Raw genomic sequence first — 25,178 nt, forward strand, 5'->3', positions numbered from 1 at the left:
CAAGGGCTGTGCCAAGCACACTGACAGTCAAACATATTATGCTTTATTTCAGCGTGTTTTGTACGCAGCACTTAAAGTGAATGTGTCCATTTGAACAGAGTACTCTCCATCTGGCCTTTACACATTTCGAGGTGCATCTGAACTGTCAGAAAAGAACATGGTATTTTGGATATTAAAACATTTAGCTCTTATGGTGACATTTAATAGTAAAATGTTTAAAACTATTCTATTGCTGGTGAATAGCAAAAGATAAAAACTGAACACTGGCTGCAATGTGAGAGCGAGACTAATATTCACCTAAAAGACATTTCCCTCCATAATAGAAATATACTGTTTGTGTCAAATTCTTTTTCCGAAACTTCCGTCTTTCATCTTCTGGAATGAATTTTTTTTTTCCATGAGCGTTTGCTAAATTGTCCAAAGGTATTGCAGTGTTTTTATACTAAGCGATTTTGGATGGTATAAAATGACAGTAAAGAGGAAAACATTGCTGTAAATGGTCAATCTTGCTGTCAAATGTACGTATGTTTATGTTTATAATTTAAAATCTGGAGGTAAAAATGGAGAAGTCCATTATTGTTTTCTCTGAAAAGGCTTTTTGGGAAATATCCTGAAACTACTTTTTTCCATTAAAATGAGATCATGCACTTCTTATAAGTTTCTCTACGATAACTTTGGGGGTACTCAAGAATACCAGATGCTGTGTTCTTCCCTCCATTTTCGACAGCCTAATCAGCAAATGGCTTCCGCGACAGAGTTATTGCTTAACATCCCAACAGCGAGAAGGCTCCCTGTGCCGTCCGGCACGTGAGGTCCTGGGCGCGCGCCGTTAGAGGAAGGCTCGGAGGTGTGAGAGCATCACCTGCAGTTCCATTTAAAAATTTGGAAATTCACTGGATGGAGCCTAAGCTGTCTTGTTTCATGCAAACGTTGTACGTTATTAATTTTCTTTCATAGTTGCATTAATCTAATTTCCTAAATGTACAGGTCAAGTTTGAATATTTGCAGCACAAGGGAGGGAGAATAAGGAAAAGAAAGTTACATTGCAGGTTGGACAGAGTTTTTGTTCTTCTTTTGAACAGATATGGATTGAAGCCTTTCTTTCGCATGGAAGATATACAGATAAAGGAAATAAAGCATAGGGTTAAAGCATGCATTAGTGCCATTAAAATAACTCACATGCATATTTAAATAGTCCAGCAGTCCAGAGCGCCGTTATGAAATAAATACCTATCATAGCAAATAGAAAATTAACAAGATTAACTTGACTGAATAAATTGGGAATACAAATGCAGACAACGTTTCTAGTTAGGTTGTACTAATGGGTTTTGTCTTGAGAAATGTCAGCTGAGTGCTCATCTGCAGTCAAACAAGCAAATAAAGTGTTAGGAATAGTTAAGAAATGAGCAGAGCAGAAAATGCCAGACTTTATCATGACCGGTATCCATGGTGAGCTGCATCTGAAACACCACATTCAGGTCTGATCCTCCAGCTCAGAAAAAATAGAGTAAAAATGGAAAAGATGCAAAAACAAAGGCGACAGGGATAACCACAGTTCTAGAACAACTTTTGTACGAAGAAGAAGTGCATAGATCAGGTCTTTGGGAAAAACGTGACTTGGGGATATAAAATAGAAAACTACAACATGAGATGTGGCCTGGAAAGGTTGAGCAGGCCACTCTTCAAAGGCATCACCTTTGCTTTTTGAAGCACAAGATCTATAATTTGCTGAGAGACTATTCTGGACAGTATCCCGATATCTTTCCCATGTATTGCCAGACATCTGCTGTTGGTAGCTATTTGAGATGGGGGAAGGACTTTTGGTCTGGTACGGCAGAGTAGAGCTTTTTGGACGTAAAAATGTCAGAACAGATGAATGCCAGCTACCTGGGGTTTTTTTTACCTCATTTCATCCAGCTGTGCATCCTGAGGTCATAAGATTTTCCCAACTACTCCATCTTTCCTGTTATTTTGAAAATTATTTCGTTTGAACAGTTGATTTTGTAATGTCAAGGCAATGCTATGTTTTCAACTCTTGAGCAGAAAGCGTGACTACTACTGTTCTAGTCCTCCCCTTCCATCAGAAAATACTGTGCAAAGCCTATAAAATATCCAAGAGTTTTACTGATTTAACATTTTTGAGAAAATGTTTCTAAAGTAGCATGACTTTATCTTTTATAGGAATCCTGAGGAACTTTTATGACTACTAAAAAATGAGAAAAATAATAGTCCTTAACTGTCACTTAATCCAAAATAGTTATAAATAGTCGTCTGTATTCCGTGGAACTGAGCCTTTGATGTTTTAATTGTACAAGTTTAGCAACGAGACACTCCTCATTGAATGAGTTTAAGGTAAGAGAAATAAAAACAGGGATGACCGGGAATTTGGCTTAAATTCTTATTTTTCTTCAGGCTTCAGGTTTAGGTCTCTCGGAAAGAAGCACAACAATGATGCCGAGAGCAGAATTTTTTGTTAGCTTCATCCCCGTTGTGGAATGAAAAGGACATGTTCCACCTTAGGGCACCCTACGGAGCTCAAGAGACACAACAGCTGTTCTCAGACAGTGCCATATGCACAGACCCTGGTGAATAAACCGAGCCCAGGGAAAAGACGGCATTCGTTTCCTTGTCCAGTGGATACGACATCTTTGAAAGTGCAAGCTTACGTCCCTGCTGTAGAGCGGGGAACAGAGGCAGGACATTAAGTAATTGCTCTAATGTCACTAACAACACCAACGAATATGTCAGAGCGTTAGCCTCAAATGTTAAAATAAGTGCTGCGTTACACGTGCCAGTTGTAATACGCGAGACAAAGTATCAGAAACATTCTGAAAACAATCCTGTTTAGACTAGTTATGCATTATCACATTACTAGTTTTTTTATTCTGTTGGCATACTGAGCTGAAATATTTAAAGCTCTGTAAGTGTCATGGCACTTCTGCAGCTCGCTTTGGCAGGTGATCGATGCTGATCCGTAAAATTGCTAGGAGTTTACCGGAGCAATGCATTGGTTTTATGGTGTATATACTTGAAAAGGACACTGAGAGTGGAAATTATGCATTTAGTAATCTCCTTCATCACCAGAGGAACTCTTGGCTAAGTTGACTCCATAAAGGCCAGCGAGCGTCTTGTGCCAGAGAACATGCAGGGCAATCCCGGGGGCTACAATAGGCCTTATTTCTCCTGCTTATTTTTGATTTGTGTAGGTGCTGTTGGCTATCTCAAAAATGCTACTCTGAAATGATGTTTTTCAAGGATTTGGCGGTTTAGCAGACTAGTCTTAAAGTTAGGTCACTAATAAATGGTAATTGGCTTTGTGCAGGAAGGCGAAAGAGCTCTGCAAGCCGAGAACCTGGCCAGCTGTAGGAAAGGGCACGGGAGTGATGAGTAGAGCCTTGAAGAACTACTTCAACTCACCTCATCTGCAGAGTAAGTAGCCAGAATTAAGAGAATTAAGAATCTGTAATGCTTGTTATGCCAAAGCAAGATGGGTAAAAGCAAGGTCCTACTTTTCACATGTGATAAAGTTGTCAGTAGTGAAGGGAGTGATCTAAATGGAAATTGCTAAGAGAATCTGAACATGTCTAAGTTTAGATGCTTGAAGATAAGCCAAACACACTGACATCTAGCTATATTCTTCCAAAAGAAGATCGGAGGTTGGACCTGATGATCACCAGAGGTCTTTTCCAGCCTGGACTCCTGTGAGTCTGTGATTCTCAAAGCAAGAAGGACAGAGTAGAGGGAGGGGACTTCCAACAAAATCATAACAGGGAGTTAGAGGGGCTTGACCAAAGGGATAAGAATATTAGAGAAATAAAATTTGGTATGATTTATTTTAGAAGAGAAAATCATTTTCAGGATGTTGCTTATTTTTTCCCTACCAGTCCTCAAAGCCTGATTTTGAAGCGCACAACAGGAAAAAAAAATAAAAATTACATTCTGTAACATGATAAATATCACTCGGTAAAGTATTTCTTATCTTAGAATATTTTCAGACACTCTTATTAAACAAAGGTCACATCCCCTCAAGCTCCACAGGTATTAAAACTTGCTACCGATGGGGCTGTTTCTTTTATCTTGGTGAATTTTGATATCAAACAGGACGGTGACAACCATCGATAGCTTGTGAAGCTGTCGACATTTTTGCTCACTTGCCACGGATGTTGCATCAAAGTCTGGAGATTTCGCAAATGCTGGTCTCACCTAAGCTTTGATCACTTGTTCAATTTTGCTGCCTCCTGCTCCTGGAAGGTACTACTGTTTTCGGGGAAGTCGGCACCATCGTGGCAGCATCGCAAGGTGCTGAGAGCTGAGGTTACGACAGGCCTTAATCCAAGGAATTATCCTCATCTTTCAACTTCATCTGTCATGATGAGTCAGCTGCATCTGACATGGGAAGAGGCATCGACGGCTGGAGGTACAATGGGTGCTATTCACCCTCCTGGCCACGCTCCAGGAGGGTGCTCGCAGGTGGGTGGAGGGTCTCGGGATGAAGCCGAAGCGGGGAGCAGACAGGCTCATTATTGAGTCAGGTGACGCGGTCAGTGACAAGAGACAAATAAAGGATGTTTGTGTATCGTGTCATCAAGCCCCGAGACAGAGAATGATGTTGGTAATAAAGTATTTCATCCTAAGGACTCTCCAGAGAGATTTTCAGTAATACCAGTAATTGAAGAAAACATCTCGTCTTGCGAGACAGTAAAAGGCAGAGGTAGATTTATGTTTTAAGAACTATACTGATGGGCATACTAAATATACACGAAGCAGCCATATGCCCGTATTCATAAATATTCATATGTACATGGGCCTGGTCTTTGAGGGGAGGACATTCTGTGGCCAAACTTGCTTTGGGCTTCCCAGTAGTAGGAGCTACTTGGTACTTCTCCAGCTCCAGGTACAAATCAGAGGTCAAAAGACAGGGTCTTTTGTGCCAAGTAACCTTAAGTCCTTTAGAAGGGGCATTTCAGGAATGTGCAAACAGACAAAAATTATAGCACCCAGGATGATAGTAACCTTTTCTTACGCATTTTGTAATATATCTCCAGCACTGCTCTGAGCTCAGAGGGCTGCAGTATTTCTGGGGGCTTTGCGTCCCCACAGAGCCTTCTTTACAGCAAAGAATCCCTGCAAGGTCCTCGGCAGTGGGTCACGGCTGAGACCCCCCTACGCCTGCCTGCTCTGTGCGCAGCGCACGACAAACCATATGTGAAAGAGAATGAAATAGATGATGCGAATGCTTTTTCCTTTGTGTAGTGAAAGGCCAATTAAGATATCAACTTATCAGAGGGTTTTCAACAAAAGGTGTAATTAATGATAGCTAAGTCAGGGAATCCGTTGTTTCAACAATGTGCATAATACTATTGTTTTACAGAGGTATTCTAAACAGTCTAATAAATAACTCAATATATTGTGAAAACCCTTCTGGTGCTATATATTTCAGATGACAAGTTCAGTTTTGTATTTAAGATATTAGATAGATATTTAAAATAATCTTTTAGGTAGTAGAACAATTAGTTTTTCCTAGAATATTTGTTGCATAGAGAAATGGCGTTAATTTTACCCTTTCCTTAAAACAGAAGTTTTATGTGTTTTCTAAAGTAATGACTTCAGTAGAATGAATCTGGCCTTAAGCAAGGGTAAGCAAGATTGCAATCTGTCCCTGGTTTCAATTGATTAGATATTATCAAATAAATATGTCATTTATGTAAGCAGAAAGAGCTTTTTCAAAGTTATAGAATGCTTGTCTATTATTTTGAGATATAATTGGCTTTGAAAACCAGAAAGATCCCAGCTAGAAAAATCTCCAAATTTATAATCAAAATTAATTTTTACTTTGTGGAGTTACTAGATTTGAAATTATAACAGAATTTGAAAGAAGATTTCCCCCCTTACCTTCACATGTAATTCCATCACCCCTGTATCCAGTGGGACAAGACCCACATTTAAATCCTCCATCTTCGGCCGGCTCACACTTCACACCAGTAAAGCACGGCGTATTAGCACAAACGACTTTCTGATGCGTCCCACCGCTGGGTTTTGGCAGTTCCACACGATCCATTGCTGTGTTGTACGCCTTTCGGGCTGCTGCGGTCTGTGCCGGCAGCCTTGCCCAGGGAGCAGACCCTGCCGGGATGATAGCACTCTGGGAAGCTGCATCAAGGGAAGAACCTATTAAATGGAAAGGGGACGTGAGGTGTGTTGCCAATGGAGATGCTCTCTGCTGCTCTGTTGGGAAGTCCTGGGGTGGTTTAGCCTTCAAGACTGCGACTCGACCGGGCCATTTCCTGGGAGAATAGCCGTACTTGGAACGAGTTTGCTGAGCAGCATGTAGCCTTGAGAAGAGTGAACTTGCGTTTGTGTTGCGATGAGAAGGAACGGTTCCTGTTGTCCCCGGTTTGTGTTGTTTAAAATGGAGAGGGGGATGGGTTGTCACACTGGCAGTTGTGGCCCTGGGGTCTGGCTCCTCGTGCAGAAGGAAAGTGCGTGTATCACTCCTTCTTTCAAGAAAAGACTGTTTCTCAGGTGCTGTGAACTCCATGTCATTTTTTTTTGCTGATGATGTCTGAGCTTGGGAAGTCTTCCTTTTCATTGTAAGGGATGGATTGTTAGTGACTGTGGGGTTTCTTTCCAAAAAGTATGTAGTTTCTTGTCTTGGAATTTGGGTTTGGGAAAGAAGGGAATATATGTTTCTTGATGTCTTTAAAATGTCTTCCTGGTGAGAGCCTCTAGCATCTTCAATATTTCTTCCATCAAAGTCCACATGGCTTTGGGAAGATCTTGAAACTAGGGCAGAAGAAGATATATATTAGCCAAATTTGCTGGTTTAGAGTTTAAAGGAACTGCAGTGAACATTTAACTTATGAGAAAACAAAGGACATCAATTCTAGAAGTAAAACAGTTAATCTGTCATATACACTAAGGGCGCGTTTATGCTGTCTGGCACAGAAATGACACGGTGTTATCTGCTAAGGGTAACACCAGCACTGGATGTACAGGGAACTGCAATACCAAAACGTACAGCGTGGCACTTCATGAACTACATGAAATACGTTCATGCTGTCTTAACATCGAGCCTAAGGTAGTAAGTCTCGGTGAAGGTCAGACATTATTCTTTGAGGGGTAGCACTGGGCTTACAGGGGTTAAATTGCAGCCAGGCAAAACTACTTGCCATGCTGGTTTACTAATTTTGGCTTACACTAGTCCATGAGGTTTTGGCACCTTTCTGTGGTACACCCTGCAGTTCTTGACCACCTGAGCTAATACTTGTTTCTTATTAATTGTCTGTATTGCAATTATGTGCTGGGAAATGTTCTGCTAGACAGTACGTAATGCAGAGACTTTGCATTCAAGCTCTTGCAGTCTAGGAGAAGGACGAGACATTGCAGTTTGGGACAGATAGATGTTGGAGATGGAGAAATAAAGAATGTTGAGATGGTCCTTGGCAACACCATGTCCTAGAGGGAGTCTAGTCCCATTACACCGGTGTGTAACTATGTAATGCTTTTGCAGTCCTTATGGCAAAGGGAAGTTTTAGAAAAGCATTTAAAGGAGACAAATGGAAAAGCTTTGTTAATGCTGTGTACGGCTCCCTCCAGACGTGAGGGGCAGCATGTAAGAGAGAGTGCTGGTTTGTAACTGTCACCCACTTGTTACAAAGCCAGCCACCTTTTCAGTTGTGTAAGGAGGGATGATAGATGGGGAGAGGGAAGTCTGTGAAGGGCCTTGAAAGTGGAGACGAGTAGTTTGAATCAATACTTTCAGGAAGATTAATGGCCATCTGCTGACTCTAATGAATGGAAGAAGCTATTTTTAACCGGTTCTGGCATACTCACTCCATAGGAAACAGAATGTATTGGATCCTGAACAAAAAAACCTCAATTGCTTCTAGGGTTAACCCCATGTGGGATGTACCTCTTCATTTTAAATATAAATATTAATCACTTTCTTAAAACTCCTATTGATGTAGAAATTATCTACAGTTAGCAAGGAAAGAGATTAGGATGCTTAGCAAAGGTCAAAATGTAAGTTAGAGCATTGACTAGACCAAAGCATATCCCGGCACGCAAAGTCGTGTTTATTTGGCTGATAAAAAGTGTCATCTACTAGTGGCTGATGAGTTTTTATTGCCTTGAAGCCTAATGTTTTGGAGTTTCCCAATGGTACTGAATCAAGCTATGGACATCAGTAGGTAAATACATGGTATTTACTAGAGCAGTAGGTAAACACATGGATTTTACTGTCCAAAGTAAGGCTGATGAATGATGAGGTACACAGAATGGAAGAAAAGAAATGGTGAGGCAAGGAGGACGTCAGCAAAAAGAGCATGAGAGGATAGGAGAAGTCAAAGGATTTTGAAAAATGAATGAGAGAAAGGTGAAGGAAATATCCCCACAGGAAAATAGATGATCGTTACTGCCATTAGAAAATTTGATTGAGAGACCAGAAGTCAACAGGAATGACAATTAAAGGCTGGATGACCTGTCTGACATATTTCCAAAATGAGCCCTGATTATAGCGTTGAGATCCTTCCACTGTGTCATTAAATGGGATTCCTCCTAAGCAAATTTTAGCAACTAGTAAGGGGATCAGACTGACTACCCGAGAAAGGTAAATCTTTTATTTCTTTATCAGATGATACAGATGATATAGCAAATAAGCTACAGCCTTCCCTGTAAGGCGGAGCATACTGTTGGGGTGTATCTATGATAATGTAATTTTTACATCTCAAATAATACTACCAATGAAGAGCAGCAGTCCACTTTGGGTGGTTGTTCATTATGATACATACTGATCAAGGTCCCTCAGCCACTCTGTAGAGGCCACTAAAGTTCATAAGATGTTGGCATCATTCGAATGTGGTGACTAGAGTGTCTTCTCAGCTCTCATCATTTCACGTTTTTACTTGTAGTGATGCTGTGCAATTTAGTTAGGATTAGAATACGATAGATTTTTTCTGGAATACCTGAAAATTTCTTTCTGCAGTCTTCCAGATATCTAAATAAGCTAAAACAAAGAAGAATACCAAAAGATTGCAGACTCAGTTGTCTGCAGTCAGCAGCTTTCTCAAATCCTGTATTACTTCAATTTATTTTCCTTGCACCCGATCAATATCTTCAAATGTATAACCCATTATCAATGCAGAAGTGTGATTGCGTGAATCTGGTTTTCTCTGTGATGCCACTGTATGATTACATATTGGACTGGATGAAAATAACAAAAAAATGACAAGGCAAAGTGCTCAAGGTTATATGACGGTACAAAAATACATTTTCACTGCCTGTCAGTATTTCTGCCTGTACTAACGGCGAAATGTGCAGCAGTGGAACGATTGGGTTTATTTTTCACAGAGGTAGATAAGGGACCGAGAACCTGCTGCTTTGCTCCAGCTGTGCGTGGCAGGAGCTCCATTCGTATCGATGGTGTTACACCACAGTAAGCACAGTGCAATGCCGGGATGGATCAGGCCCGGAGAAGATAGATTCCTCTATGTCCCCCTATCTGGGGAAGATCAGAACAAGGGTGACAGAGGGCACATTTCCGAGACAGAAGTTTAACATCCCTCCTCCAACTCAACTCCGGGACACTTCCCATCTGTGTGGTGCAGGAGTTCCCCGACATGAGAACCCCCTCAGCCTTCGGTTCTCCTGGTGTTTCAGATACTCAGTGCTCCTCGCACTAAACTCATAAATCAGAATCCTCATAACCAGTCTGTGGTTCACGCTTGCCAATGCCGTCATGGCATTGTTAAGGCACAGCAAATTCTGATTTCTTCTCTCACTTGAATTGCATTTTATAGTGAACTACTAGATATCTGTAGTTGAAGAGGATCATGTTCATTTTGAAGGTAATAAAATGACTGTATGAGCTAGTGAAAATAGCAGTTCACAAAAGGAGAAGATACTTGACAGTCTCTTAAACCCAGGGTGAGATATCAACACTATGAAATACAGAAAAGAAATCTAATATATTTTCTCTCTTCTGAGTTTCTGGCTATTTTTTTGCATTTACAAACTTTCAGAAAAAGGCCACATTCAGACTTGAATTAAAAGAAATCACATTCACTTCTGACCCCAACCATTCCTGTTCCCAGAGAAGCAGCACACATTTCATACTCTGCCTGGACAGGGTGGACCAGGTTGGTTCCCATATTCCTCTGTGCCGTTCACCCAAGTCTGTGCTTTCTCTTAGACCCGTGCACCTCACACCTTTCTTCCCAAGACATGTGCCTTGGAGACAGCCCCATCCTGACCTCCAACTAGCGGCTGACACCTCAAACACCTGCTTAAGCTTCTTGTAGACGTGAGTATTTATGACCTTTTCATTGCCATGCTTCTCGTTGCAGCTATTGGAGTTAGAAACTTACAGTTTATTTTTTAAATGCAAGTGTAACTTTTTTATCTAGTGACATGAGGGAGACACTATAAGCATCGCCATGTAATCTCAAGTGCTTCTCTGTCCTTTAATCTAATAAAGTGCCCCAAACCAGCCTACTCTTCAGGTGGAGACTGTCTCCTCCTTAGCAAGACCATCTGGCTGGGGTCTCTTCTGCCTGTCAGTTCAGAGGATTATGGGCACCTTTAATTCCAATCAGGTTACAACTATTTCCAAATTCTGTGAATAGTTTTAAGAATTCATCTCCTTATTAACACAATTCAATAAATTTACAATTTGTGTAGTTTTAGAGCTATTAACATTTAGCAGTAGACGCTGTGTAGCACTTTTCTCATTCAGAAGAATGTCGAAAGAGAAATGCTCTTCTGACATATTACACTATGTGGGTCATCATTTAAAATTTGAAACATCTACCAGCACATAAATCTTATTTAAAATGTCAAGAGAGAATAGAAAAATTACACTGGTCTAAGAAGTCTTGTTACCAGAGTATTAGGGATCGTCCCTTCTCTGCTTTTCCACATTAATATTTTTCTCTGTTATTTACTTGGTGAGAAAGGGGAAAGGGAGCAGCTGTCAATAGGAAGCTCTAGGGAAATTCTGGTTTTCCATCAATTCTTAATCTGCCACTTTGTACAATTAACTTCTGGCATAACTTTCTTCTCTAGTCAGAGTATGTTTAATTCCTAAATCTTCTGTGTAGCCATCCAAACATACCCTAAAGCCTTCCCTCTCCCAAATATTCAGAAATATAGCTTTGATTTTCCCTTCCTTCCTCTTAAGTATACAGAATTTCCCCACATACAGATGCTGTTTGAAATTCCCAGTCACCGATGTCCCCTCTCTTACAACCGCAAGCAATAACTCCCAGAATAAATTCCTCAGCTCCTTTAAGTGAGGTACAGCTTCGACTTCCAAGTTTTACAAAGGGTATACTTCCAGGATTATTTTTGTAGAAACAATAGCATTTTGTTTCTACAGTTATTGAGATTGGGATATTATTATAAATTTAGATAGGACCTTAAGTTTAGAGCTCATGATCCTTTACCTGTTTTTCATGTCAAAAAATTGAAAAGTCAAATGTGTTGTAAAAGGGTTTAGGAAGACAAAACACACTGGGAGTAGGCACAGGCAAAAGTTAATCACCACCACCATTTGAAAAATGTGGAAATCGAGGATAGGAGTAAAACTTTTACATAAGAGGTGCCCAGATCTGGAATTCGCAAATCAGAAAACGATGTGGAGCTGCGTGTGACAGAAGGAACCAGCCAGGCTATGTAGCTTGTGCTGGGCTAACAGAGCGGGACAGCTTCTGGCCCTACTGTGCCTTACATCCAGGCAGGGCAGCACATGAGTAAAGCAGTCGCACGACTCCGTATCCGTCTGCGTAGGTACATTCGGTCTCAGTAAAATCAGTGCTCTCCAACCACCTCTTCTGTGATGGGTAAATGTACTCACTTGTTGCTTTAATGATGAAATTAAAAGGTGAGCATCCCGTTCACTCTCCCTGGGCTATGTTTCATCCAGACAGAAAATGAGATTGTGTTGCCGATGTTGCTACCTGGTGAGCAATTTCCTTCCCCTTCACCTACCAAAATCATAAACAATAGGGAATATTCTGTGGAGCCTGCATCACCTGGCTACTTCTGATTTTAACTATTCCTCTGCTTCTGACTCGTCAAATGTGGCTGCAGCTACATATACACAAATCTATGCATTCAGATTTTGCAATGCAAATTTGTTTTTTGTGTATGAAATACAAAATGATTCTGCTCTAACACAATGCATTTTGTGGAGGAGAAACCCTGGGATCTTCAGCCAGCTCGCCCACTAAACTGTGTTTACGAATCTTCCTATATTCACAGGAATTGATTCCCACAAATGGATTGGGGTCCAGACTCTGCCATCAAGGAGATCCTTTCTCAGTTCTCGGATGTTGAAATCCTGTGTGAGATCCTGTATGAGAAAATATTACCTCAAGAAGAAATAGTGTGTTTGCTTAAGTTGCTTTAAAGGCCTTTTGTATTTGTTTGCATCAACACATAGTTCATTTGCCTCTAGGTTTTCAGAGCAATATAATTGACATCTCAATTCGTTAACTTATGAATGTAAACCAAATAGGCGTTCTGAGATGCCCAAGCAGAAACCAAAAAGTTTATGAACGTAGAAATGGTGTTACTGACTACATGTCAGGGAACAGTTTCAGACGTATCTAAGATATGTCAAGGAATACATAAATTTAAAGATCATCCCTTTCGTACTCAACAAATGCCAAAACAATGCCTTAGAAAGATTTTGCTTAGGTATATCCCTTTCCTTATATGAAATATTTTTCTATTCATAAATCTTTTCCACTAGAGCGCATTATAATTTAGGAATTAAGAGAAACAAAAAGCTTAAAAGAGTTGGGGCACTAATACTGCCTTAGTTTATACCAATTTAAACCAGATTTCTCCATAGACTTTAAATGATTGACTCCTTTTTAGGTGTCCTGAACAGAAAACACTAGTATCAGGTTATAAGCCGGATTTCTAGAATGACACTCAAATCTGAAAGTAACAAAACAGTTTTAAATATGAAACTTATCCTGATACATGGCACTTTCACATAACCTATGTGTAACTGTATTCCAAGGAGGTATCCATCAGCTTTTGGTTAGTACAGGCAAAGTGCAAGAAGGGTGCAAGAAGGTGGTGAACACAGTGGTAGCTGAACAGAAAAAAGGGCCTGAAATAATGTCTTTTGTGCACTTTGTTTGCAGACTGTGTTTATTGTGTTGCCTTTTTGGGTTTTTTTTGTTGTTGTTTTTTTTTTACTTTTGTGATGCTTTCTGTAAGTTTTCACTAGAAATTTTAACGTCAGGGTCACCAGAGACAGTGTTTTTAAAAATGGTGTAGAAATTACTGATTGCAAAGACGTGAGCATGCTCCCCAAACAGGGATTTTTTTTCCCCTCCATCAATATTTTTCTTTATCACTATCTATTTTGGATTGTATATGAAGATTTATAAACCAGCTATGTTTTTACAAACATTGCTTTCTCAAACACCTCTCCTACCTTCCAGTTTATTTCAAGATTTAATTGAAAAGTTCTCTCCTAGGGGTGGGAAAGGCTCAACACGTTTGATGTACTCTCACCCCTTGCGCGGGAGACTCGCTCCCCTTGCTCCTTTGTTACTAGATCTCTTTTTCTGCTCTTTGCTTTCCTTGGGTCTAACCCATTCTCTGCTGCTGTTTTTAGAAGTGCTCTTCCTGTGCCTTTCTCTGAATATCCAGCTAACAAAACAGGAAGCGAAGGAGAACTATGGTTGTGTTTCAAAACACCATGGATCACCCACTTAACCCCCTCGTCACTGTTTTATTGTCCTTTCTTTCGCTATTCCTTGTCCATCTTTCAGGTCTGAACTTTTACCTCCCCTCTTTGTGTTTTACCGTCTCCAATTATTTGAGTCTGCAACTGTATTATTTCAGCAGCTGCAAAGACAGTATTAAGATAGAGTTCATAAAACTAAATTATATTTTCTATTCAGGAAATGGCAGTGTATTTTACTTCTCAGCGCTGCGAGAGATGGAAAAAATTAATAAAAACTCTGTTCTTATCTGATGATGCCTCATGGGCCTTCAGACTCTCTCATGGCTTGAACAGGTTGATAGATATATACAAAATAGGCTAAATCAAGACAGATCCTCTCTGAAGCATCCCTGTCTAATTCTCTGAATCATCTATGTAGACTCCTTTAGAACTGTAATAATACATTATAAAGTTCATAACATTTCTTCAAAAGAAAATCTATAATATTTCTTCAAAGAAAAAATAGCTTAAATTTGAATATTTTACTGAAATTCTCCTTTTATTTGATTCAAGAAGTAAGTAATCTAAAACTATAATTATGTTGTTTTGGGCTGTAAACACAGAAAAATGAGTTACTTTACATATGAAAGCCAAGAAAAAATCTGAACTATGCCTTCCTGGAAACCAGTAATGAATCTATCTTAATACCATATAAGCACATATAAATACTCTCAGTGAAATCATGCTTTTATGGATTTTTCCACAATTTCAACTGATGAGGATTAGGTTGACAACTATCTATAGTTTCTTGTTAGAAAAAAAAAAAAGCGGGGAATTTTGATAAGAAGTTTTCACAAATGTTCTTAGGCAGTTGTCCTAATTTGTGTCTAGTTGAACCAAATGGGTTTTTCACCGTTGTCGGCAGGTGAGCGCTGATAAACGGTGTGTCCATTTAGCTGTGCATAAAGAGTAGGAACAATGTGCATTGAGTTCAGGCTGCGGTTTAGAAGAGGGGTCGGCATCCCTAAATGCAAGCTAAGCAGCATTAGTACGGGATTTGAAGCTTATCTTCCGTCTGAACCGCCTACACTCTGAATGCTACAGTTCCTGAAATATGGCTACTTAGCTACAGCTCACTGCTTTAGTAAACGTAGGCGTCATCAGCTCTTGGCAAAACTGACTTCTGCCCTTTGAATTCTATGGTAACACATTGGGGACAGTCATGTCATAAGACTTGCTTCCTTTATAATGCCTGTGTTTCTCCCTTTGAAAGAATATTAGGATGAGCAAGTAGAGACATTTGATAGTTGCACTTCAGCTAGCAACAGTGTTGTGTTTAATCTTTTCCTCTCTTAGGCTCTGAGGATGTATTATGGAAATTATTGTTTTTCATGGAGCAAGAATTTTGAAGCAAGCTGAGGTCACTCAGGGATTCAACACTGTAACATAAACAGCTGTGAAGAAGATAATAGGTCTCATTTTTTGCATTCAAACAAATATAAAGGGGAAGTTACGAACTAACCAGGGGCATTTGAGGGAGAAGGAAGGAAGAAGGCTTAAGGATTACCTTTCCTCTGAGGTATTACATTAGCTTCAGAAGAATTTAAAATTTCATGAACCAATAGCTTGATTCAAGTCTGAGATTTTTAAGACAATATTCCATAACTACCATAAAGCAACGTGTGTTAACATGGAGAAACTCTTAGTGAGAACTTTTACTTTTCAGTAATATAAAAGATTATCAGCTGTCACACTTATAGACCAGGGAGCTCTGGCGATGCCCTCCAGTGTGCAGTTCTGCCCCACTGTGACCTATAGAAATTTAAGCAGAACAAAAGTCTTTTGTATTTTTGTCATAATATTGTGAGATAAATTCTCTTTGAGAAATCAAAGGTTGGACGAGATGATCTTTCGAGGTCCCTTCAACCTGGGCTATTCTATGGTTCTGTGAAATTCTTAGTCTAAGAAAGTATCAGCATGAGAGATCATTCTCTCCTGCATGCCAGAGCATCTGCTGGGTTGCGTTAGCTATGGGATGTTGCTCTGTCCCTTCAGAAATTAACTAGCTCTAGACATGTAATATATGGGGCAAAATTCACATGGATTGGCCATGACTATCACCTGTTTCTGCAAGCAAGATCAGTGAAACGAGTGCCACTACATCTGTAGGTACCTGTTCATCAACAACAGCAGGATGTTAAGGAACTAGTCCTAAATTTGTCCTGAGCAACGAGTCTGTGTATTTCACACCTATTTTTACTCCCTGTACTGTGCTGTGCTTTGTATTGCTTATGAATCCTTTTTATTCAACTCCTGCTGGGCTTTTGCAGTTAGTGGCAAAACTCGTGTTGCTTTAATGAGGCCAGGATATTGGTCCAGTATGAGTTACTTACAGTTTTAAAGGACTTCTAAGTGCATTTAACAAAACAGCAATCTTATCAAATTTGTGGAAGCAGGGTTGGCTCGCTTTAAAAGCTGTGTGCTATTATAGCTAGATGATTAAATGAGCTTGGAAATTTTAAGAGGAGATAATCTAGCTCTCTGTTCTGTCAATGTAAAAAAACTACAGGGCTTGTGTCCTCCGTAGATTATTTGTTGGAGACTGAGTTGCTATTATCACTTAAAAGTCATGATGGCACAGTGATTGCTTAAGCAAAAGGTGGCACATTCTTGGTAGGAGAGAAGTGTAATCTGTACTTGATGTTCTGATTGAATGTAAATATTATTCATGGCATATAGCTGAGTCCTCTTCCCTAGTGGTTTTATGGCTTGGGCTTCATTGGTCTTCTATTGCTGAGCTACATCATTTCCTAAATATATCATCTCTATTGGAAGCACTTAACAAATTCTGGATTGACAGAGTGTATGGATCAGTGAGCTGGAAACCGTTTATCTTTTAAATTATCTAAACATATTCTTCCCACCGTGCCTACTGTAGTTGTTATGTTTGGGTCATAGCATATACCGTACAGCCCTGTGTTGATATTTTTCTAAAAATACTTAATATTTTATTAGGTATCCCTAAGGAGGAGAAAGCCATCAGAACGACTCTCCAATTCCCTTTCTATCTTGACAGGTACGGGAGTGGATTTTCAGTGGCAATTACACACTCAGAGGGCAGGAAAGGGTCACAGCTTATGTCCAGCACGCCAGGCTGATCCTGGCCTCGTGCGAAGATTACTGGTATACCATTTGCAAAACTGTGTCTTTCGTGAGTCCAAATTTTTATGGAATGTCTTTGTGTGGCATTTCTAACCCCACTTCAGTTGCCGTTTCATCATGTAGCCCTCGAAGGAGACATCATTACATCATAACTGGTCAGTCTGAAAAAATGTTCATTTTTTCCTGAAATACGCACACTAGAAACACTGAAACATAGCTTACAAAAGAGATCCACACCACAAACTCCACCACAAACTTCCACCACAAACTCCAAGATGAATTGTGGTCAGAATTTCAGCGGCCTGAGTCAGAGCTTGGAGCTGGAAGCCGTGGCATTGAGATGCAACGCTTCCCGGTTTTGGAGCCCACAAGAATAGCTGAGGGCTGTTACCACAGAGAAGCAAGTCAGAGTGTTATTTACTATTTGTTCTGTATTTGTGTTACGCCTTCTTTGCAAGGATCTCGGATAACCTCACAGCTAAGGACTGCAGCATCAAAATATTCCTGCCTTCAAGCGAGCCTTGTAACTCATGGCATAAGCCAAGTCAAGACCAGTTGATTACTCGTTACAAAGCACCCGCTGAATGCTGAAAAGCGTGTGAGCTTTATCTATACCTATTGGTACATACAGATTTCTAATTTAAAAGTTCTGTGTGTGATGTGCCTACCTCAACAGGTTTTAAGATGTGTCTTCCAGGAACAGTGCTCGACTCACTCCATTAGGGTAACGCTAGTCGTTTAATGGAATCGCTTATGATTTACACTGCTGTAAGAGAGACTGGAATCTGGGCCTTGATCTTGTTAATGCAAATTCATCAATTCTGTTAGATAAGAGATGAAAGGAGTCCATTATGTTCTTCAGCCATCTCTTGAAGCAAAATCATTTGATTGGTTCCAGGCAGCAAGAGGTCCCTACTCCTGCAGTTAGCTCCAGAGGTGAAGCCTCCGGTTGGTGACCAAAGCTCTTACTGGACTTATTTATTTTTCATGGGCAGTGATCAATGATAAGCGCTAATAATGACAGCAGCGATTGCAAAGTTAAAAGTTAAGAATGTAAAACTTAAGACTAATATGTTCCTCTGGTGTTAGACTGAGCACTGTGTGTTTAAACACACATTCCTTTAATTCAAAACATTTTGTTCTCCTTTTAAATCTGCACCTTGATGTTGATCTGATGGTGGTGCAAATGAGAAGGTCACAGAGGTCTCTCTGATGTAAAATCAAAGTTAATTCAGAAGCAGAGTGCAGATACCGGAATAGTGTAAAATATAGAGTACAAAAACTTAAAAAACAGCTGGCACGTACAAAAGTATATCAAGTGCCAAATGTCTACAATACTGCAAATTAACTGCTATGGCAGGAGAACTAGCAGTGGTGTTCAGGATGGAGAAGCACAACTCGATTACAGAGATCATAAAATAATCCTGTCCCTTGATCTTCGGCTCCCTAAACCAGGAGAGGCAGTAAGCGCTGGCTCTGAGCAAACAATCTGTTATCGGTGATGGATGTGGCTACGCTTTGTCCAGTAAAATTGCTGATTTACTAATAGGAAAAAAATAAATCTTTTGTGATGACACCAACCTCTCTAACCTGCTAAAGAAAGTGCAAACAGATGGGTATCTCTGTGACTGTGAGTGATGAAACCGGTCCAGGAAATACCGGTAGCGTCTGACGAGAACTAATATTGCAACATGCAGTAACATCACCAGCATCCCCCATTAGGATATATTAATTTACTTTGTGCCAAGAATATGACCAATGATACTGCATGGCTTGATTTAAGAGATCTGCCTCTTGTAACAAAAAAGTAACAGATATTTTATACGACTGTGAAATGTGCCCAGTGAAGCCTGGACAGATTTAAAATTCCTTAGACTTTCCTCTTTATTCAATGCCAGTAAAATTAAGGGACTTTTGATCCCACTAGTAATTTTTTTAAAAAATGTAAGATACCTGCTTTATGGATGTTGAAGGGAGAGAAATAGTTTTTTGTTTCTTATAAGAGAACGTACTTTTAAAAATAATAATTTCCCTTTACATACATGAAACTCCATACCAACTCCGTTACTGGTGATGTTTTTCCTTAAGACTAATCCGATGTCCTTCAAAAACAATTACAACCAAGTCTGGTTGATTTAAACTGGTACAAACTACTGATATAAACCAGGTAAAAGACCTAAGTGAGAACAGGAGGAGGCCCTGCATTGTTGGCAGAGCAGGTAAACAGAGCTCAGGAACTTATTTGTGGAGTTACATAGTCAAGCACATCAAAAGGTTAATACCAATCACATATCAATGCTGAGGAAATGCTACTTTGTTGATTATAAATCAGAGTTGAAGGACTTTTGGGTACAGCTCATCAAACATTGTTTTAGGAAACAGTTTTCTTCTGGCATCTTTTTTCTCCTCGGTGGTCTACAAAGGCAGTTGGGTAAATTTTTGCGGTTTCTGTATGAAAAAATACTTATCCCTTAATCCTTAAATCACAACAATTGAGTATAACTTCATGTCAAAAGCAGCCAATAAAAGTACAAAATAGGGATTAGCAAGAGTATTTTTAGATTAAAATTACTGGAGTTGGAAAGAAGTGGCACATAATCTCAGCACCTTCACAAGCACTGTAGCGAGCTGAAGAGGATTTGTTCTGTTCCATTTGAAGACTGATACCATGAGTTACAGGGGAGAGCAGCTATTATTCTAACAGGGAGGATTTCACAATAATCATAATCCGTAACTATACATAAATTGAATTGAAAGTTAATTCTTTTTTGTCTGATATCTTTTAATCATCAATGCTATACAGTACTTCTGCTTGAACTAGCAAAGCACATGGGAAAGGAAGTTAAACCCATCGTTTTGGTCATAAATTAGGACACTCGCACAGCTGCAGCAATCGCTTTCATTTCTAAATATTAAAACAAATGACTGCTCTCGTTTAACCTTGAGACACAAGATTCTCATCGTTTATATTGTGATATAATTCGCATGAGTGAATGTAAGGTTCTGATAGGACAAAAAAGTAATTCCTCTTCATTCCCTCCCCGAAGTGCTCAAGTGGCCACATTCGCATCATGAAGACCCAGGCTCAGTTTGCGTATTCGAGAGGAAAAAGAAAAAGAACCCACCGGCTTGTGATATACAGCTTGCTTTTGAAAGGAGCACGTATTAGCTTCAGATCCTGATACTTGGGATATTTTTTAAATCTTGCCTGGAGTTGTGTATGACAGGTATGAATCACAGTAAATGGCAACTACCGTCTACGCTTCCCTTTTTAGAACATACACAAATTTATTGGTTAATGTTTATATAAGCACAATGTAAGTGTGTCTGATTTACTGTGACGATATCTACAGCTGTAGACTATATGTTCTACTCAAGAGCATTTAAATGACCTTTGGGGTCTATGATTCTGTGATTACCCCATTAACGACAAGGTGCAGCTTTGGGCAATAACAGAAATGTTAGCTTGTTTATAAGCACAATTATTTATTTTGTTTTGTTTTGTTTTCTCAACTGCTTTTACAGCTTCACCAAGTTATAGAAGAGTCAATAGCTGACATAGTGACTCTGAAAAACTCATTGTACATAGTCATTGCTAGAGAAAGAAAAATGTTTGGTTTATTTTTTGACCTTTAGATTCAGTGAACTGGCTAAAATCGATTTATAGTTCAAAGAGACTGGATGATACCTACACTAAGCAGTAAAATTGCTTCCACTTTGATAGTGTGCATTAAAATACAACACTAAGGTAACAGTCATTGTTTTGGATACAGAATGGGGAGTTAAGGTGGGTTTGTCAAGCGTAGGAGGTTGGGGAACAATTTGACAGGTTTCAAGCCAGTCTGTCTTGAATACTTAAGAAGAAGATTTAGAAAAATACCAGGGAATCTAAGGCAGTAGGTATTGCTATTAGAGAATAAACATGAGTTCTCTTGGCAACTCACTGCGCATAAAAAGGGCACAACAATCCAGACTGTCCCTAGAGAACCATACATTGAGTTATGAGAATTTCATTGAGGGAAAGCAGGAGCGGATGACTGATGAGCGGTTGCTATGCTATTGCCACTTTCTGCCTGAGGTCAGGACCCAACTTTTCTTTTATCACAGCAGAAGACCTCTTCTAATGATCAGTCCTCAGAGATTAATGGGACGAGCTGAGCTACGGAGTCCCCTGAGGTAGATTATTGCTCAGGGTACGAACGATACTATTGAAATGTGTTAATTATCTGTTGCCTTTAGTTGTTGGTATAGTTGTTCTTACATGACACTTTGTCTATCATCATCTTCACAGGTCACCTTGGAGAACAGATGCCTTGCAGCAAAAGAATTAGGAAAGGAGGAAAGCGGAATGATACTGGCATGTGTCATTTTCGGATCTTACCGAGGAGGAAACATGTTTTGAAATCCTGTGCCAGTGCTGTGGCAGAAATACAGATGTGGTGATTCATACAGCCTAGGAAGTCCTGTTGTGAAGAATTCTCCCTGGTGGCAAATGAAGTGGGTAATCTATTGAATTTCAACTCAGGGAGCCAGGTAGTCCTGAAATAAGACCTGGTAGCTGCTCATCAGGTAAGAGCGCAAGAAAAAAAGCCTTCAGTGTTCGATTATAAAGTACATTGTATTTTAATGCCATACTAGTTCATGTTTTCCCACAGCCTTTGTATGCAAAACCTTTTTAAAATTCTAGAAATTAGAAATTTCTACCTGGTCTGGGGACTTTGGTACAGATTCGACCATTTCCAAAAAACTCTGCTGGACATCGGCCGCAGACGTACCCGACATAAGGGGGTTTCCGATCAAAACATAACACTCCGGGAAAACACGGCCTGTTGGCACAGGTAGTGATATGTGACAGTGGTGCTGCATGGCCTAAAAAAGAAGGGAGTTCAAGCATTTTTATTTATAATTTCTCAAATCAAATGCATATATAAAATTAAGCCGTGACTGCCTGAGCCCGACTACAGCTTTATAACTGCTTTTATTCTTTTAAAATCTAATTAATGCAGAATGTTCCCAAAGCTTGAGCCAAACATGAGAATGTCCTGTAGGCACAGTGTAACAGAACAGCTGTTTCTCATTAAAGCAAGATTTATTAGTCCTCTAATTACATGTTCTCAAGCTTATTACTCAAAGTTGTTTGGCATTTATCATGGATGATATAGAAACTGTAATTTTCAGCATAAGTGAAAGATTAACTGAGTAAGAAACTGTATTATTTGACATCCTTTTGTCTTTTATAATTAGAAGGTAATCATCAAACCTTACAGCACATATACCATACCTTTAAAAATACACTGTCAATTACATACGTTTCTGATCTAGAAATCATCCTTAATGTGTCAAACCTTATATGACAGGAGACTATTTTAATTATCTCAGAACTACGTGCAAAATTTAACACTCCGGTAGTATATACTATTTTATCAATTATGATATCACTGAATAGCGAGTGTATATGAACTGCCTGTGAAGTATTTAGTAGCATCAAGATAGAGAACAGATGATGAATAAAATCTTAATGATGGTTGTAGATCTTTCTTAATTGCATCCAGTGCGGTCTCCGTCATGATTCTCAGGTATTTTCAACGTTATTCTTGCACCAGCATTATAACGGTTGCCTGTATGAGGCATTTCTTTTACATATGCCCCTACACAACACACGTGTCCAGTCTCAATGCTTCTACTCCCTGCTTTCACTAGAAAATCAACTAAAAATGGAATACCCTATAGAACTGGGCCAGCTTAAGCATCATGCGGGTGCACATCCTGCTGTAGCGCTCCACGTCTGGGGTAAGTGGCTGCCACAGCCAAGTTCATACTTCACGAGTTGATCTTATGCTCAAAACTCAGTCTTAATTCAGTGGCTGCCTGTCAAGCACTGAAATAAAATGTCAGTGTCACTTGGCAATGGCAATTTGGCATAAGCTGTCGTTCTTATCGTCTTGCTTTCCATTGATCACTGAGATTTGGAGTGACTTTGCTCTACCTCAGTAGCGATGTGATTTCTAGTTGAGCCTGACCACTCTGATTGCTGTTGCTGCAATGGCTCTCTTCCCATGTAAAATTGTTTAGCAGCAGCCCGGTCTGATGTATCGAGGGTGTTTTTGATTTTTAACTCTACCTTTCTATGATGTATTATAAACAGCTACTTTATCTTTACTGTTATGATGGTAAAATGTATGATTTCTGAATATGTAAGCTGCAGCAATGGGAAAAGATTTCGCATCCTTGTATACCTACCCTGTCTATCACTGATGTTAAAATCCTTAATTACAGGAGAATCCTTTGCCTCTAAGGGCTGAAGTAGCTGCTTATCCTCTGTCTTGTTCAAATCGCCTTTGCCTTTTTCGTTGCTTGAAGCTTTTGTAACGTCAGCAGCAAGCACAGCTGTGAAAAGAAAGCAAGGAGACAAGGAAACAAGGTGTTAGAGCTTAGCTGTGATTGATGATAAAAAGCAACAGGAAGAGCAAATCAGATAACCTGACATAAGTTTATTCTGGAAGCCAACCATCAAGCAAATAAAGGCAAATCAGGTGAGTCAGCTGCTGACACGCAGCAAAGCTTCAACACAAATACAGAAAAAATTACTGTGCCCAAATTCACTGAACTTTGCTTATCTGGGAGATATACTTAATATGCACAGTGATCTTTTGTTGAGCTAAGGGCAGTAAGAGGGCCACGGGTCCCCATGTATTAGACGGCATTGTTATTTGGGTGAAGATGTTACACCACACACTGGGACCCTTGCTCTGTGCAATTCCTGCCTCTCCTTGAAAGCTTCTTTCTGAAACTACGTTATGCATTTTTCTTGGCTTCAGGCAGTTCAGCTGCAAACTGTGAACCTGTACAAGGTGTACATAGATGTAAAGAGGAAAATTGATTGGTGGAGACTCTAAAAAATATTGGTTTCTGCATAATTTCAAGATAGGTTTTTGAATGAATTAGGGATTGTAAAGTCTACGTGGATATATGTTGTGAGCTGAACAACCCTGCCCTGGGCCTCTTGGCTGTTCTGTACTCTTAATAAAGCCTGAGACTATGACTCTTTATACATATTAAATAATGGTATGAGCTATAGCCCACTCTAACAGCTATAAAGTTACTTCAGTTTTCTCGTCCTTCCTCCCAGAAACCTTTATATTTGCTTCAGCAAGGGAAGTATGAGTAGGCACATTAATCCTGTGTAACAGAACCGCAAAGAATGACTTCTGTCCTATTTTGGGGGGAATCATGTTGATTCCTTAAAATAAATGTGCATTTTGGAAATAGATCAATTTTTCTGTAATTAAAAAAATGCAAAGGAGGAAATTACTTTTCTGATGTATTTCAAAAAAAAGAGGCATTATTTTGTATATCCTTTTTTTATTGGTCAAACTAGCAACAAAAATCTGCTTTAGTGAAACAGATGCAAAATCACTTTGAAATAAAAAATGTGGCCAAATAATACAGCAAATAAACCCCCATTCTGTACAGACATTTGGCAACATGATTGAAGGGATATTTGGTAAACTTGGCAAAGGCAGTCCTGCTGGTGCCAGGGTCATGCAGTTACAACTGAGTCTTTCTATATCAGGTTTGGTTTTTTTTCTTTTTGGTAGTCAGTATGAGGAAAAGTTAACATCTTCACAGCTAATATCTGTATCTTCTACTTCTCGTATTTCTTTGGAAACACCAACAAACAAAAAAAAAAACAAACATGAAACGCTTCACGCGTTGATTTCTCTCCTTCTGGCCAACCAAATGGTATGTTTGGGGAAGATTTGTGTGTATATGACTGAAACAAGCAGCGTGTGAGTTGGTTGCATCCCACGCACTGGGGAGGTCTCAGCAGAGTACAAAGTCACTGTAGCCTCCCTACTAAAGAGTCTGTTGCCCCAAAAGCGAATAATGAGCAAGTGTAAAATTGTTCCTAGCCATTTCCTTCACTAGGTGGGACCTGTGGCATGACTTTACACCAAGCATGAGCTCAGCAGCTGTGGACTGCATCCTCTAATGAAAGCCCACCTTGGAAACAGAGGTGAAGGGATGTGAAGGATTTACACACGGACCTTGTTCCTCTTATCTTACATCCTGCTTACACAGCATTCGCCCAAAACAAAAGTAATCCTGGGGGTTCTCCCCCGGTACTTGTTAGTGGATGGTATATTTAGGAGTGAGATCACGGAGAACATGGGGAAAGTCCTTGGGAAATTACCTAGCTGGCATCTGGAAAATACTTTTTTGTATGCTATGGTGTTTATTCTAATCAAAATGAAACTAAACTGCAGTGAAGAATAGCAAACAGAGACCAATTTGCAATTATCCATATTAATATAACATGACAATAGTCTGC

The 25,178-nt window shown here is 39.7% G+C and overlaps 1 protein-coding gene across 1 annotated transcript in view; it reads right to left on the reverse strand.

Moving 5' to 3' along the window:
* Positions 1-25,178, reverse strand: part of LOC141746602 (von Willebrand factor D and EGF domain-containing protein-like) — a 187,291-nt gene that overhangs the window by 40,832 nt on the left and 121,281 nt on the right. The window contains exons 19-21 of the mRNA XM_074595441.1: positions 23,087-23,233; positions 21,551-21,715; positions 5,893-6,783 (exon numbers count right to left, since the gene is read on the reverse strand). Coding sequence (XP_074451542.1) covers positions 5,893-6,783; positions 21,551-21,715; positions 23,087-23,233 — 1,203 coding nt within the window. The remainder of the gene's footprint in view (positions 1-5,892; positions 6,784-21,550; positions 21,716-23,086; positions 23,234-25,178) is intronic.

The sequence above is a fragment of the Larus michahellis genome, chromosome 7, assembly GCF_964199755.1.
Source record: "Larus michahellis chromosome 7, bLarMic1.1, whole genome shotgun sequence".
Lineage (NCBI taxonomy): Eukaryota > Metazoa > Chordata > Aves > Charadriiformes > Laridae > Larus > Larus michahellis.